We start from the raw sequence: 16,118 nt of genomic DNA, 5'->3' as shown, positions 1-16,118 counted from the left end.
ACATGTCCTCTCTGGAAGGCTTTCCCAGTAGGGTGGGGGCACAACCAGCCGTCCTTACCTCCCCGCCTGCCCTCCTCCCTCCTCTCTCCCTCAGCTAGTACAACCCCAGCACCCTCTCCTCCCCCTAGCCTCCAGATTTATCCGAATTCCGTCGTATTCAGGGAAGCACAAAGCCGCTCTGGGCCCCCCTGTCGTAGGTTGTCTGTGACAGAAGAAAGGCCATTCTGGTCTCTGTCTGAGGTGAACACAGGGGGAGGAGGAGCAAAGACCTCACCTCTGCCCGCCCCCAGGCAGCTGCTCACCCCAGTGCGCAGCCGCGTGTCCCTGTCGTTCTCTCCTGGTGGCCTGGGTCCCTGTTGCTGGGGTTTAGAAATTGTATTTGCCCGGCAAGGTCAGCTGATGGAATTAATTAGCATTTGGTTTCCCATGAGCCCCCGCCTCCCAGGGGAGGAGGCTGTGGCATACTGACCGCTCCCTGCTGTCCTCTTGCAGGGATCATGCCTGGCCGCTACAACCAGGAGGTGGGCCAGACCATTCCTGTCTTTGCCTTCCTGGGAGCCATGGTGGTCCTGGCCTTCTTTGTGGTACAGATCAACAAGGCCAAAAGCAGGCCGAAGCGGAGGAAGCCCAGGGTGAAGCGCCCACAGCTCATGCAGCAGGTTCACCCACCAAAGACCCCTTCGGTGTGACAGCAGGCCGCTGACTGTGAGAGCCGAAGAGAGCCTTCGCGGGTGGCCTTGGTGGGCAGGCAGAGCTGGGAGGTTTCCAGGGCAGCCCCCTGCTTAAAAGGGATCGAGTCTTCAGCTGGGGGTGTCTTTGAGTCCGTTCTGACTGGGCCTCCCGTGCGATGGGCGGAGGCTCACGGTACATCCTGAAGTGTCTCGTGGCCGCGGCCGCAGGAGGGCCTCAGCGGAGCAGCTGGGAGTGAAACTCCATCCGGCTGCCACGTGCACCAAAGACTTGGGGAGCTCCACACGGCGGGCTGCGGTCTCCCCGCCCCAGAGGAGGGGGTGCTTTTAAACAGTGAGACACTCTGACCAAGCTCAAATACGCTCGTTAAAGGCTATTTTGTATATTTATTGTTGGGAAAAAGTCACTTTAAAGACTTGTGCTATTTGGAAGCAAAGCTATTTTTTTTGTCAATGGAATGCAATTTTTTACTCTTACATCATGAGGAATAACACAGATTCCACGATCTCCTTTTTGATGAAAGGACAGACTGAGATTTGAAGGAAACTTGCACAATCTGTGAAACATAGACCTTTGCTTTATTTTTATAAGTATCAACCGCCATCATGTTTTGTAATTTGGGGTCTTGATTTCACCATTGTCGGTGAAGAAAATTTTCAATAAATGCATTACCTGTATGAAGCTGAAAAGAATTGTGTAATGGGCCTTTTTTCCACTGACCCATTTGTCTTTGGTGACAACCTGGAATGGGTTGTGCATCAGCCTGTTACTTTTTTTTGAGATGTGACTCACATACTATAAAATCCTCCACTTTACAGTGTGCCAGTCAGTGGTGTTAGTATAGTCACGGCTGTGCAACCGTCACCCCTGTGATTCCAGAACATTTCCATCACCCCCAAAAGAAACCCCATACCCATTAGCAGATCACCCCCTCTTCCCTCCTCGACAGCCCATGGCAACTGCTAGTCCGCTGTCTCTCTGGATCGGCCTGTTCTGAACATTCCATGTAAATGGGGTCCTATAATACCTGGCCTTTGTGACTGGCTTCTTTCACTTAGCGTGTTTTCAAGATTCGTTCACGGCATAGCGTGGCTGTGCCTCACTCCATTTTGTGGCCCGTACACTGTTCCGTTGTTTCTCCCTGCCTCAGTTGACAGACAGCTGAGTTGTTTGCACTTTTGGGCTATCGTGAACAGTGCTGCTCCGAGCGTTTGTGTACAAGCTTTTGGGTAGACATAAGTTCTCGTTTCTGTTGGGTGTATGCCCAGGAGTAAAATCATACAGCTCAATGTTTAAGTATTGGAGGAACTCCCACACTCTTTTCTTCCAAAGTGGCCGCACCATTTTACATTCCACCAGCAGTATGAGCAGGGTTTCTGTTTCTCCACATCCTCACCACCACTTGTTACTATCCATCTTTTTTGATTATAGCCGTCCTGCTGGGTGTGAAGTGGTATTCCATTGTGGTCTTGATTTGCATTTCCCTAAAGACGAATGAAGTTGAGCATCTTTTCATGGTTTTTTTTTTTACTGGTTTATCGGCCATTTGTCTATCTTCTTTGGAGAAATGTCTGTTCACGTCCTTCGGTCATTTTTTAATTGGGTTGTCTTTTTATTATTGAGATGTAGGAGCTCTTTATATGTTCTAGATACTAGTCCCTTATCAGATGTGTGACTTGCAAATGTTTTCTCTTGTTCTGTTGGTTTTCACTTCCCTGCTGGTATCTTTGAAGCTTAAAAGTTTAATTTTGACGAAGCCCATTTTATCTACTAGGTACCATTTCTAAGAAAGCATTGCCTAAACCAAGGCAGCCCGTTCATTTTTCATTTCTGTCTGTCCAGTCTGTTTTCCGTACGTCAACTGGCCGAGCATCAGCCTTCACGTCACAGGTGAGGACGAGCTGACTGGAAAGGGCAGAGGCCGCGTGGATCTGGGTGCTGATGAGGTCCTGGTAAGAAAAAGGCCCAGGCCAAGGGACGAGGGGGCAGTCACTAAGTCCCAGCTCTCCCTGTGACGGGTCATCCTCGGCAGGTCGTGTTGGTGGTCCTTGCAATTTTTGACTGCGCTCCGTGGCTGCTATTGCCTCGAGGCTTTGAAGGTATTGCTCCACTCCCAAGCAGCCCTGGGAGTGGAGGCAGCTAGGTGCACGGTGGCATGTCGTCCAGCCGTGGGCCGTGGATCTGAGTGTAGCTTCGACATGGCAGAACGAGGGGCTTGTGCACTGTTCGTTATGGAGCTGTCTGGTCCCCTGCCCACCCTGCACAGGTGTGGACAGCTCCCCATCTGCTGCCCAGCACCATGAAAGCCCTGGTCATGGCCTGTCCTCGTCCCCCAGGCCTAGGCAGGTCTGGGGTCTGAGGATACGGCCCCAGCATAAGACAGCAGGTTGCAGGGGGCTGGGACTCTGGAGTGCCCAGGCCCTGGGTAAGGACAGCACATCTTCGGAGTTTTCTAGAGAAGCTGAAACCTGGAGTACGTGAAATCTCCTGGTGTAATGTTGGCAAATGATTAGAGAATTTTTTTTGTAAACTAGACCAAGTGTCCCCATTATAAGGGCCTCCTGACACTGCAGGCAATGTGGTTGTACAATGGCCTTCCAGGGCTTAGTCTCCACGTTGGCCATGGGCCTGGGGTTCACCCGTCTCTTTGGGGACGTGGATACCTCCTCCCCAAAAGAAGAAACTTGGACCTGGGGGTCTCTCCTGTCCCTGCCCGTGGGGAGGGTCCCTGGTGTGGCTTTTGAGGTCTGCATCTACACAGGTTAATACCTTCAGGACCAGCTCTCCTGGCTCCCCCGCCGTGCCGACCTGGCCTCTGTCCTGCTCTCTCGAGCCAGGATTGGAGGTGCCAGGCAGGCCCCCTGTAGAGCGGAGCTGGACCGAGCGCTTTCACGGCAGCCTCGGTGCTTGCGTGTACATGCTGGGTTTGGGCATTTGTAGGGCTGCACAGTTGAGACAGGAGAAGACAGACAGACAGGCATGGACACCCAGACCACACATTGATGCTAAGCCAAGAACAGAAGAGAGGCGTTGAGTACTGAGATCATCAGGGACCTGTGCTTCCTGCGCCTCCCAGAAGGGAGGCTGTGCGTGGGATAACCCAGCAAGGTGACATGCAGCAGCAACCACGTGCGGACCATGGTTGGCCTTCGGATACAGGGCAGCCTCACAGCAGTCCTGAAGGCCTGGGACACAGGCAGGCATGCCCACCCGCCACGAGGAGCCATGTTCATAGAGGGGGAACATGGGAAGAGAAGGCAGGTGCTCTCCTGTCTGCTGGCCAGAACGGGACTCAGGAGCTGTGTGCCAGGCTCACTGCGCTCAGCGCAGCACCTGCATCTGTCTTGTCCTCCCACACACGCAGGGTAGGGCTCACCGGCCCGCTGCACAGAGGGAGTGCTGCCAGAGAGACAGGCTCGGTATCTCGCCAGGATCGCACAGCTAGTAACGCTGCAGGATGGGAACAGAGCCTGGGGGTCTGACCTCTGTCCCTCCTGTGGTGTCTGTATGATGTCCGTGTCTGCTTCACTTTACGGGGACAGCAATGCTGGGGACTGAGCAGTCATGGGAGGAATGAAGTGGACGAAGGAGTGAGTGAGGCTGAGCTGGAGAGAAGTCTTCAGTGGGGAGAGCCTACACAGAAAGAGGATTAAATCTCCAGGAAGACCCGATCGATGGGGTCTGTGTGCGATGCCCTGTCGGAGGAGAAAGGTGTGTCAGGTTGTTGCCCTGGGACACCTGGGAGGAACGTTCTAGAGAGGATGTCACTACCCAGGGCACAGGTGGTGGCCCTCCTCAGGCTGCCCGGGGCCCAGTTCCAGCTTGTGGGCCTTCACTTCTCTGAGCACGGAGTGTCGGGCCATGTGCCTGACACAGAACCAGCGCTCAGTCCTGTCCATTGTGGTCAGTGGTAGGTGATCTCATGGTGACAGGTGTGCCTGAAGGCCATGGGCACAGGCGTGGAGGGGACCCTTTCTTGCCCTGGCATGGACCCTCATCGTCCTAGGGAACACCTACATCTATTTTAAAAACCAAAAACATGAGCAACCAATCGACAGCAATCACAGATAACCTGGGAGTCCATAGCACTTCAAGAGGGCCGGGCATGCAAGTCGGGCCCCAGGGCTCCTTCCTAACCAAGCTCTCCCCTGAGAGCCGGGCAGGGGCCCTGACTGCAGGAACCTTGAAGGTGCTGCACGCAGATGGCTGGAAATGGGGGCAGCAGGGCACCCCCGCCCCACCCTCAGCCCCACCCGTGTCCAGGACGTGCGGGTCTGAGGTCCTCCCTGCATGCACACGTAGCCCTCCCTGCTCCCCAGGAGCAGGCTCCACACACGACAAGCCTGAGGAAGCCTCCCACGAGGGCGGCCCTGCAGCCTGTGATGCTGACCCGGCAAGATGGCACGGCGTCTGCTGAGCGCAGGGTCAACAGGACTCTGGTACGACCCAGCTATTCCACCGCTAGGCGTCAACGCAAGAGAATTGAAAACAGCTGTCCAAACAAAATCTTGTCTGTGAAATTCACAGACGCACTGCTCACGATAGCCAAGAGGAGAATCGATAGCCCAAACGTGCGTCAGCGGAGGAGTGGATGCGCAGGATGTGGCAAATCCACACCGTGGAACGGTACTCAGCCACGAAGGAGAGGAAGGACCGATCTCGCTCTGTTGTGGATGGAGCTCGAAAACATGCTGAGTGAGAAGCCAGGATTCCTTCTGTGTGAAACGTCCAGAACAGGCAAATCCAGAGACAAGGCAGGTTAGTGGTTGCTTAGGGCTGGGGGAGGCGGGAGAGGAGTAACAGCCAATGGGTATGGGGTTTCCTTTGGGGTGATGGAAATGTTCTGGGACTAGATACTGGTGGTGGTTGCGCAACACTGTGAATGTACTAAGTCCCACTGAACTGGATGCTTTAAAGTGGTGAATTTTATGTTCCATGAATTTCAACCCCCAAAACACAAACGTCCCCGGGGGCTTCTTGTGAACGGCAAGGTGGGAGCCCCTGGCCTGGAGACTGGGAGGGGCTCTCTGGCCCTCCAGATCCCAATGTCACCCCGGGGGTGAGGACCAGGGGATGAAGACCCTGAGGGTCTGGGCGCCCTCCTCGCTGCCCTGTGATCCAGCCCCCGCTCCGGCGGCTGAGCCTGCTGGGTGCCTCCTCCCAGAATGCAGTGGGCGGGAGGAAGGTCACCATCAAGACCGTGCAGATGCCTCCTTCACTGCCTTCACCCAGGGCGGGACTCCGGATCATAACTCTGTCACCAGCCCCTAATTAGAGGGAGGGGGCCGCAGGACTTGGCAGGGCCCGTGCCCTTGAGCCGTGTGTCACCTGGCTGCCCCTGGCCTTGGCTCTGCAGAAGAGACTCCTGCTGTTGAGCCCGGGGCTGGGAGGGCAGAGGGGCCACGGGCCTCCTGCCTCTCCGAGGTGCCCACCATCGGAACTCAGGGTTCTGGGTGTGTCAGTTTTCCTGTTGTCACCATAACAAGTCACCACAAATTAGTGCCTTAAAACGATACATTCCTTCTACAGTCTGGAGGTTGAAAGTCCACCATCAGTCTCGCTGGGCCACAGTCAGGAGCGGGCAGGGCTGCTCCCTCTGGAGGCTCCAGGGGGAATCTTTTCTGGCCCTTTCCAGCTTCTAGAGCTTCCCTGATTCCTTGGCTCGTGGCCCCTTCCTCCATCTTCCGTGTGCATCTAACTCTAACTTCTGCTTCCATCATCACATCGCCTTCTCTCTGACCTCTGACCCCTCCCGCATCTCTGTTTTAAGGACACTGATCACATTCAGGGCCCGCCCAGGTCATCCAGGATACTTGCCCCATCTCAAGGGCCTTCACTTCCTCTCACCTGCAGAGTCCCTTTGCTGTGTCAGTACACACGTTCACAGATTCTGGGAAAGGGACGAGGGCATCTTAGGGACCATCATTCAGCCGACCACGCTGGGCTTCTGTCCCTGAGCTGTGTTGTTTCCACAGGAGGACTCTGGGTCCCTGGTTAACTGCTGCAGGTGGAGCTGCCCTTAAAAGTTCACGAGCTCCTGGCATCTGAACACCTGAGGCTTTACTCCTTCAGCGTCTGGTTCGCTCCACCTGGCACTTATTAAGCTGCCTTCTGTGGGCCAGGCCCAGGCAGAAGGCTGCAGAGAAAGGAGGGGGTCGTGCGCTCAGGGCCGCGGGAGGAAGACAGGGTCCTTCAGAACTGAGGTTCTCCACTTCACGGCACGGTAGCCTCCCTTGTGGAGCTTTCTAGAAATCCTGATGCCCGGCCTGCTCCAGACCAAGTTCATCTGAAGCTTGGAGAGCGGGTCCAGCAGTGGTAGTTTGCAGAGTTCCCGCGGTGTTCTCGTGTAGCCGCATTTGGAATGCTGCTCTGGAGGTAAAAGCCTAAATACCGGCAAAGGAATTTGAAGTGCACTTATTTCAACAACAATAGTGATTCGAAATCACACTCACTGCTCACTTCCGTGCTGTGAGCACGTTCTCACTGAATCCTCCAAACGGCCCTGTTAGGAGCCCGTTTCACAGGTGACCCCAGCGAGGCCCAGATCACAAAGCCATTGAGTGACGAGGTCGCCGTTCCATCCCAGGCACTCTGGCTCCTGAGACCTGCCCTCATCTGTCTCCCACAATGTGCTGACAGGTGTAAGCACAAAGGCCGGGAGGAACAACTGAGGTGGCTTTCTCCCAGAAGTTCCTAACCTGTCTCGTGCCCCACATTCTGTGAAGAAGGAGGGACCCTTGGGAACAGCCCTTGGTGACAGGTGCTCTGGTGGGGCGACGTAGCAGATGGGAGATGTCTCCCACTTGTGGGTGCTGGACTGAGCTGCTGCCAGCCTCGTCCGCCAGGGCACAGCTGTGCCACCTTGCTCACTGTCTTCCCTCTGCACCAGCCCCGGGCCCACACAGATGGGGCCCCGCGGGGCGCCTCTCCGCAGCTCGGGAAAGGTCACCCGCCCTGGGAGGCCGGCAGAGAGCATATCAAAGCCCCTCAGAATTAAGAGGTTTTCCCATTGAGTGGAATTTCACAGCCCAGTGGCCAATTTCTAAGTCATGCACGTTAATGGGCAGCTAATGAGGGACCCAGGCGGGGACAGGGAGGTGCCCCCCGGCTCCCCCAGCCGAGATTAAGCAGTACAAAGCTGAGCCGCTGGTGAGGGCTCTTGTCTTCCTTCTCACTGCCCCCGGGGTGGGTCTGGGGGAGAGAGGGAGAGCCATGTGGATCCTAACCCGGTGAGCCTGGGCTCAGTCTGCGCCCCTCCACCCACCCAGGCCGCCCTGCGCCCCTACCCCACGTGCCCCGCACCATCCTCAGGGCTTTAATGACCCCACTCTGTCCAGAGGTGGGGGCTAAACCCTGGTGCAGAAAGCAAGGCCTTGCCCAGGTGCCCAGACCTCAGTTTCTCCCTGGGGAACCCCTGGACCCCGAGGCCTGCCCAGGAGCACTGGCTCGGCCCTCTGGCTGAGTCTTGGCACAGGAACGCCCCACCCCCTGAGGCCTCTCCCCACATCCCCCTGCCCTTCACCAAAGGGGCTCAGACCCCTCACCTTCCCCAGGGAGCTCCTCCAGATGTCCCTGACCCCTGGAGTCTCGTGGTCCACTCCCTCTGCCGTTGGACCAGGGTTATTTGTCTAGTCTTCATCGTCCACGGTCTGCACGCTCCTCCAGAGCACAGACCTTCTATTTCACTTCTGAATCCCCAGGGCCCGGCATGCAGTAGTGTTTGCTGAATGACTGTCTGATGAGATGATTGAGAACACAATCAGGTCCCAGATACATGGGGTGTATTGTGCTGAATGGTGGCACCTAGAAGATATGCCTGTGCTCTGGAGGCTGTGCGTGTGACCTGATTTGGAAAAAGGGTCTTTGCAGGTGTAATTCAGTTAAAGATCTCAAGATGAGATACCCTGGATTATCTGAGGGGGCCTAAAGCCAATGACAATGTCCTTTTAAGAAAAGGAGAGGACACAGACACAGGAAGAGGCTGTGTGATGATGGGGCCTGGAGGGACATGTCCACAAACCAAGGAACAGCTGGAGCCCCCAGGAGCTGGAGGAGGCAGGAAGGACCCTCCCCTGGAGCCTCCGGAGGGAGCACGGCCCTGCGACACCTGGATTTCGGACTTCTGGCCTCCAGACCAGGAGAGAAGACATTTCTGCTGTTTTAAGCCAGCGAGTCTGTGGCGATTTGTTATGGCAGACGGGAGGTTCACACATGTGGGAAATCATGCCACTGTCCTTTTTCTCGCTTTTCAGGAATCCGTGTCTTCATTCATTCACTCCCTCATTCATTCCCTCAGCAGCTCCTGTCCAGGGCAGGGTCAGAGTCAGGGTGGGGGTGGGGAGGCAGCATGACATTGCAGACTTTGAGATGACACACACTCGGGGCCCTGTCACTTGCCAGCAGTAACGTTTTTGAGCCACTTGCTCCACCTGCCTGAGCCCAGGTCCTGCCCTGTGCAGAGGATGATGGTGACACCCCTTGGAGTTGGCTGTGAGGCCCGGCACCTGCGGCAGGGCCCTGCTCACAGTGAGCCGCGGTGGCGGCATGAACACTGCCCGAGACGTGGGCCAGCTCTGAGCTCCTCAGCCACAATCCTGGCTCCCTTTCCCCTGGGCCCGTGCTGAGAGGCTGGCCACTCGGCAGCTCAAGCATTTACTGAACACCACTTGCAGCCTGCTGCAGGAGGTGACACGGTCAGGAGACAGACTGATGGAGACCACATGGAGAAGAAGCCGTTGGGGCCCATCTGGTGTCCGACAGGTAAGGTCTGATGGGGGAGGTTCTGGTCGTTGAAGGTGTTCTCTAGAGGGGTCCTCGGACCAGCAGCCTCAGCGTCACCTGGGAGCTGGTTAGACATGCAGATTCTCAGACCCATCCCAGACCTACAGAATCAGCAACGCTGGGGCTGGGAATGGGGATGGGGCTGGGGCGTGGCTTCCGTGTTTTAACACAGCCTCGGGTGCCGGGAATAAACAGGCCCACCTCTGAATTCAAGATCTGACCTTCATGGGCCTGCATTTTCTGGGATGGGACCATTTCTGATACTCTGCCGTCTGAGCCGACAACGTATCAGGTCGGGGAGGCGGTGTCCACTCAGTGTGGTCCGGGGACCAGCAGCGCCTGCCTCCCCGGAGCTTGTGAGCAATGTGGACTCTCGGCCCGGCCCAAGATGGACTGAGTCGGAATCTGCATTTTAACAAGACCCCCAGCCGACCCGTGTGCACGTAGTTTGGGGAGCATCTCGGTGAAGCCCCTGCTGACTGCCTGTGCCTTTGCACACAGGCGTCTAAACTCCCTGCAGCCCCCTGCAAGGTGGGCGTACAGACCCCCTTTTGCAGATGGGAAACTAAGCTCGGCAAGGCCACACACTGTTGGCAAGTGACAGACTCTGAGCTCCAAGCTCTGTCCACGTGCCCACCCTCAGACTGGGGACCTCAGAGAGGCATCCGAGGGAGGAGGACTTGGAGACACTGACCCCCGGCCCTGTGGTGAGAGCAGGGGCAGGCTGCCCCCTGGATCTCTCCTGCTGAGGTTCCGCTAACCCTCGGGTGGCAGCCGGGAAGCCCCGCCCCCAGAGTCTTAAGACTCCCTGTCTCAGGCCAGAAGTCTCAGAAGCTGCAAGTGCTTGGGACAGGTGGTCCTGACCACTTGTCCCTGTCCCCCTAGGACTTGGGACATGACCCGGATACCCACTCTCTAGGGCTCTCTTAATTCATGATTCCTTTACTCACCCTCGCAGACCTCGAATCTTCTTTCTTCCACCCCTCCAGGCCCCCAAAATGCAGCTGAACCACCTGGAGTGAGCACCCCTGTCCCTGACGGCCGAGGGCTGTCTGTCGCCTTGAAGTCTGGATTCGGCGGTAGGACTGGGGGCTGGGGCAGGGTGCCCGAGGGCGGTGATGGGCAGGAAGGAGTTGGAGGTCAGAGGAGAGGGGATGAGGAGGAGGGTCAGCCTGCCTTAGGGTTGAGTGGGAGGGCAGGAGGTGAAGACAAAAGGGGTAGAAGCTAGAGGGGGAGGGGCAACGTTTCTTGAGGGGAAATGGGTGAGGACCAGAAGTTAGGGGGTCAATGGGAGCAGAGGCGCAGGAAGAGGTAGGTGGCTTGGGGACATTGAGACAGATGCCTGGGCTCTGACTGCACTGGGAGCGACCTGTCACAGCTCTCGAATAAGAAAGTGCGAAGTCTGCTCCCCCTCTCGCCCCCCTGCTGCTTCCAGCCATGGAGGGACAGAGCCCGGGAAGCAGAGGCCCCTCGGAAAAGCCCATCCCTGCGGCCGCCCGCCCCGGTCTGTCCTCCCTGGGTGCCGTCTTCATCCTCCTGAAATCCGCACTGGGGGCCGGCCTGCTCAACTTCCCCTGGGCCTTCCACAAGGCAGGGGGGGTGGCCCCCGCCTTCCTGATAGAGCTGGTAAGACCCTGGGGAAGCATTTTGGGGGTCTCCTGGGACAGGAGCCAGCAGGAGTCTCGGCAATGCTTCTGCAGAGCTGCTGTCTTAGAAACTATGGGTGTGGGATTTGACTTTCTGTCCCGCTCAGCTCATGAGGGGAGAAGATAAGGCCACTGTAGGCCCAGGCAGGGGACAGCCTCTACGCCGCTGAGGTCTGGCACAGCGAGGCGAGGGGAGGCCGAGGCGCAGCAGAACCCTGCCGTTCACGGGCCACCTGGGTCCAGGGAGCCTGGCATTTCAGCGGAGAAGGCGCCGTCTCTGAGCAACCGCCTGGCCAGCTGACACAGCTCGATAACTAAAGCTTAAATCTGTGTGCAGAGGAGATCAGGAGCGGGACTGGCTGTGACACCTCACATCGAGCTGGGCCAGGCCCTCTGCGGTGTTGCGGTGTTGCAGGTTCAGCCACTTCTGCTGGCCGCAGGTCGAGCCTGAATTCCCTTCCCAGACAGTCCTGGGGCTGAGCCTCCTTAGTGGAGCAGAGCCGCTGGGGAGCCGGGCTTCATTTAATTTGCAAAGATTCCTTTCCCTCAAGCTGCTAGGAACCGCTGCGTTGTAGGGCAAGCTGTTTGACAGGCATGATCTCAAATGCTTTGTTATGGCAGCCAGCTGCTAATGGCCGCGTTGTAACTGTTTGTGGGCCATGGGGCCTTTTGTGTCCTTTTGGAAACTGCCGAATCCCGTCCTGTGTAGCGTCCGGTGTAACCCGTGCCCCGTGGAGTGCTGGCCGGGCGCCGGCTCTGGCGTTGGATGGCTGAGACAGTGCGGTCTCTGTCCTCAGGAAGCCTCTTCTCATGGGGAGTGCAGACAAGTACAAGGAGTCCTGTGGTGGGTAGTGCTAGGAGGGTCATGTGACAGAAAGGCGGGACAACATGACACGGGGTGGTCAGAGAAGGCCTCTCTGAGGAGGTGACACTGAGCGGAGCCCCAGCAGAAATGGGAGAACTTGCACAGACCTGGCACTGCTCATCAGGCCACACTGAGGCGGCATCCCACATGCCCCAACGAGAAGGACCCACAACTGAAATATACAGCTATGTACCGGGGGGCTTTGGGGAGAAGAAGGAAAAAGAAAATCTTTAAAAAAGAAAGAAAGAAACAGGAGAACTTGTCTAGGTACATGTGAGGGGCAACCTAGCTGTTTGGACTCGTGCAGCAGAAAGGCTGCCCTTCCAGACAGTGAGGGAGACGCTCCATCTCCAGCCACAAAGGGTTAATGGTACAGCGGGTGTGTGGTGGGGAGGCGTATTGTGGTCAGGCCAATGATAGCAGGCAGGCCCTGAGGCAGAGATGGATCCCCGCTCCTCAGACTTTGTGCAGCATCTCCTGGGTGCCTTGCAGAAAGGCAGAAGCTGATTCAGGAGGTCTGGGTGGGCCTGAGATGCTGCTGGCGTGGCTTGCGCTTTGTGTGGGGTAGTCCAAAGACCCCTGCCTTGAGGGCGCCCGAACATGAATAAATGGAAACCCCCGACAAAGGAAGGGGTCAGACTAGTAATCGGCAACCCCCTCCTCCTGCCTCTCCTCTCCTCTCTGCCCCTGCCCCCTTTACAGGGCCCCGACGCGGGCAGGGGAGCATGGAAACATTCCCACCACTGGGAGGGCGGTGGTGTGGGGCTGTAGGTCTCCATGACCCTTTAGCTCGGAGGCTCAGGGTGCTTCAGGCACACGGGCCCCTGGTCCTCTGACCCCACGCCCTGCCCTTCCTTTGGTCCACGAGTATTGCCTAAGAGCCTGCTGTGTGCCAGGCACTTGTCCGAGGGCTAAATGATAAGCAAAGAAAGACACAATCCCGGTCTTCATGGAGCTTAGAGTCTGGCGAGTGAGAGAGCCGTTGGAGCCCCATATATGTATACAGTCGTAAGTGTGAGTCCTGGGGCTGCTGGACCAACCGACCACAACCTGGGCAGCGTAAAACAGCAGCAGCTTACCCTCCCATGGTGCTAGACACCGAAGTCCGAAACCCAGGTGTCACAGGGCCGTGCTCCCTCTTGGAGGCATGGCGGGGGTCCTTCCTGCCTCTCCCAGCTCCTGGGGGCTCCAGGCGTCCCCGGGCTTGTGGCCACGTCCCTCCATCTCTGCCCCATGGTCACACAGCCTTCTCCTCCGCTGTGTCCTTAAGGCCACTTGTCATTGGATTTAGGGCTCACTTAGATAATCCGGGATGACCTCATCTCAAGGTCCTTAATTGCACCTGCAAAGACCCTTTTTCATTTAATTACATCTCTGCTATTTGCATCTGCAAAGACCGTTCCCAGTAAGTCACTTTCACGAGTTCTGGAGGTCAGGATGTGGACATAGCTCCTGGGGGTCCACCGTTCAACCCTCCGCAGGCACAGGTGTCCCCACGAAGGCACGATTCTATCAGCCTGAGACAGAGGGTGCAGCCCACCTCGGGGGTGAGGTGTCAGGGGAGGCTTTCTGCAGGAAGTGACCTGGAAGAGGAGGGGGAGAAGAGCAGGAGTTCCCCGGAAGAAGGGGGTGTGGAGGGGGAGGCGTTCCAGGCAGAGGAACCGGCATGGGCAAAGGTCGGATGGCCCGAGGGAACGTGGTGTTCCTTCTGACTCGGAGCTTTCAAATTCCTCTTACGTGGTTCAGTGAGATGCTCCTCTTGGCAGCTCTAGTTCTGGCTTCTGGAGTAAGACAGAGCGAGTCTGCTCGTCCAGGGGCATGAACAGCGTCTGAAGAGCGCCGCCCCAGCCTGCCCCAGGCTTCCTGGCTGAGCGTCTCCCAGCATGCACTGTTCTCCTCCACAGGAACGCGGGAGGGGAGTTCGGCCTGGAGACCAAGCCTAGCTTGCGGACAGGTAGCCATCAGTCCTGGAGAGGCTCAGAAACATTTAACTGTGTGGAGAAGCGGGGCTCACTGCATGGATGGGGGAGTGCCCGGTGGCACAGACCCTTTAGAGAGCAGTGTGGCGATTTCTGATAGAGTCAAACACACGTCTGCCTTACACCCCAGCACTTCCATCCTAGGTGTGTGTCCAGGACAATGAAACGCACGTCCTCAAAGTGACTTGCTCTAGAATGCTTGGCACTTTATTTGTAGTAGCCAAAAACTGAGAACAGCCCAGATGTCTGTCAACAGGGGAATGGATGCACCGATTGTGGTGGTAGCCACACAATGGAAGAGCACCCAGCCAAAACAGGATAAACTCCTGGTGCGCCGATCACACAAATGTTACAGTGAGCAGAAGAAGCAAGATAAGAAAATACATAAAAGTGGAAAAATATTGGGTCAGTGGTTTCTTCTGGGTTTCTGATGCCTCATTTGTCCCACTGGGGCAGAATGGTGTGAACCCCAGACTCAGAGACTTCCAGCCAGCGAGGCCTCCAGGATGCACCTGCTCTGCAGCTCTGGTTTCAGGGCAGGGGAGGGGCTAATGGCAGGTCAGCTAGAGGCCCCCAGGCTGTAGGCAGCCGTGGCCTCTGCAGGTGAGAGGCCCTGGAGAGTGGTCTCAGAGGCCCGAGGGGTGGCTGGCTCGGGCGGCGGGCTGTGGGCGTCCCTGGCCCCATGGTGCTGCTCCACAGGTTTCCTTGGTCTTCCTGATCAGCGGGCTGGTCATCCTGGGCTATGCAGCCTCCACCAGCGGCCAGACCACCTACCAGGGCGTGGTTGGAGGGCTGTGTGGCCCCGCCATGGGGAAGCTGTGCGAGGCCTGCTTCATGGTCAACCTGCTCATGATCTCCGTGGCCTTCCTCAGGGTGATCGGGGACCAGCTGGAGAAGTGTAAGTAGCTGCGCAGAGCCCCTTATGACCCCTGGGGCTCCTGGCTGATGAGCAGGACATGGACTCTGGGCTGGGCCCGGGCAGGACAGCTGAGACTGAGGCCACCCACGAGCTCCTAACACCATGGGGAAGGGAGTCTTGGATTAGTCATTACCAGCATACTGAGAGTCAGAGAGAGAGAAGGGGGCTGAGGCTGGGATGCCTAGTGGGGTCAACCCCTTTTACAGATGGGGAATGGAGCCACCCTCAAAGACGCCCCTACGGAGAGAGAACCAATAAAGCCTGCAATCTGGGGGCATCAGAGACTCAGCCCCATGCACCTGTGGCCTCTTGTCCCCCAACTAACAATTTCCCTCTAAGCACTACTTTAGCTGCATCCGACCAGTTTTCATATGTTCTATTTTCATTTTTGTTCCATTCAAAACATTTGCTGTCATTTCTTCTTTGACTCATGGATGTTTAGAATTGTGCAGTTTAATTTCCAATTATTTGGGAGTTTTGTAGACACCCTTTTGGTTTCTACCTTAATTGCATCATGATCAGATTTCATAGTCAGTGTGATGTCAATCTTTGGGCCTTTGAGACTCACTCCACGGCCGCCACATGGTCTGTCTTGGTGAGCATTCCACGTGCTTGTAAAGGATGTATATTCTGCAGTTGTTGGGCGCAGTGTTCCAGAACTCTCCATCAGGTCATGGTGGTCCACAGCTTTGATCAGATCTTCCACAGCCTTACCGATTTTTCTTTTTTTTTTTTGGTCTCGTTTTTCTATCAGTTTCTGAGAGAGGGGATGTTAAAATCTCCAACTATGATTGCAGACTTGTCTATTTTGCCTGTTAATTCTGTCCATTTTGCCTCATGGTTTTTGAAGCTCTGTTGTTAGGCACACGCCTCTGTGAATCACCCTCTGATTGTTGTGAGACGCCGCTTTCTGTCTCTGCTGATACTTTGTCATGCAATCGACCTTCTCTGCTGTGAGTCCAGCCACTCAGCTTCCTTACGATGAGTGTTTGTGCAATATTCCTCTTTCCACTCTTTTACTCTGAACCCAAGTGCGGCTTGGGATTTCAAAATGCATTTCTTGTACACAGCATATGGTCAGGTCTTGCTTTTTTACCATCTTGACAATCTCAGACTTTTAATTGGAATGTTTAGACGTCTAACTGGGATGTCATTATTGGTACGGTTGGATTTCCATCTACCATCTTGCTATCCTTTTGTTTGTTCTCTCTGTCTCTTGAACCATGAATGAAAAGTCC

At 56.2% G+C, this 16,118-nt stretch overlaps 2 protein-coding genes across 3 annotated transcripts in view; both read left to right on the top strand.

Moving 5' to 3' along the window:
- The window catches only part of MBTPS1 (membrane bound transcription factor peptidase, site 1), a 41,268-nt gene extending 39,885 nt beyond the window's left edge, over positions 1–1,383 (top strand). The window contains exon 22 of the mRNA XM_046680196.1: positions 493–1,383. Coding sequence (XP_046536152.1) covers positions 493–689 — 197 coding nt within the window. The 3' untranslated portion in view covers positions 690–1,383. The remainder of the gene's footprint in view (positions 1–492) is intronic.
- Positions 1,384–5,224: 3,841 nt separating this feature from the next.
- The window catches only part of SLC38A8 (solute carrier family 38 member 8), a 28,237-nt gene continuing 17,343 nt past the window's right edge, over positions 5,225–16,118 (top strand). For both annotated transcript variants that reach the window (XM_046680374.1, XM_046680373.1), the window contains exons 1-5: positions 5,225–5,448; positions 9,363–9,450; positions 10,461–10,550; positions 10,907–11,097; positions 14,661–14,859. In XM_046680374.1, coding sequence (XP_046536330.1) covers positions 9,411–9,450; positions 10,461–10,550; positions 10,907–11,097; positions 14,661–14,859 — 520 coding nt within the window. In that variant the 5' untranslated portion in view covers positions 5,225–5,448; positions 9,363–9,410. The remainder of the gene's footprint in view (positions 5,449–9,362; positions 9,451–10,460; positions 10,551–10,906; positions 11,098–14,660; positions 14,860–16,118) is intronic.

Source organism: Equus quagga, chromosome 13 (genome assembly GCF_021613505.1).
Source record: "Equus quagga isolate Etosha38 chromosome 13, UCLA_HA_Equagga_1.0, whole genome shotgun sequence".
NCBI classification, from domain to species: Eukaryota; Metazoa; Chordata; class Mammalia; order Perissodactyla; family Equidae; genus Equus; species Equus quagga.
Note: the sequence above shows the minus strand (reverse complement) of the source record. Positions and strands in the feature narration are given on the sequence as shown.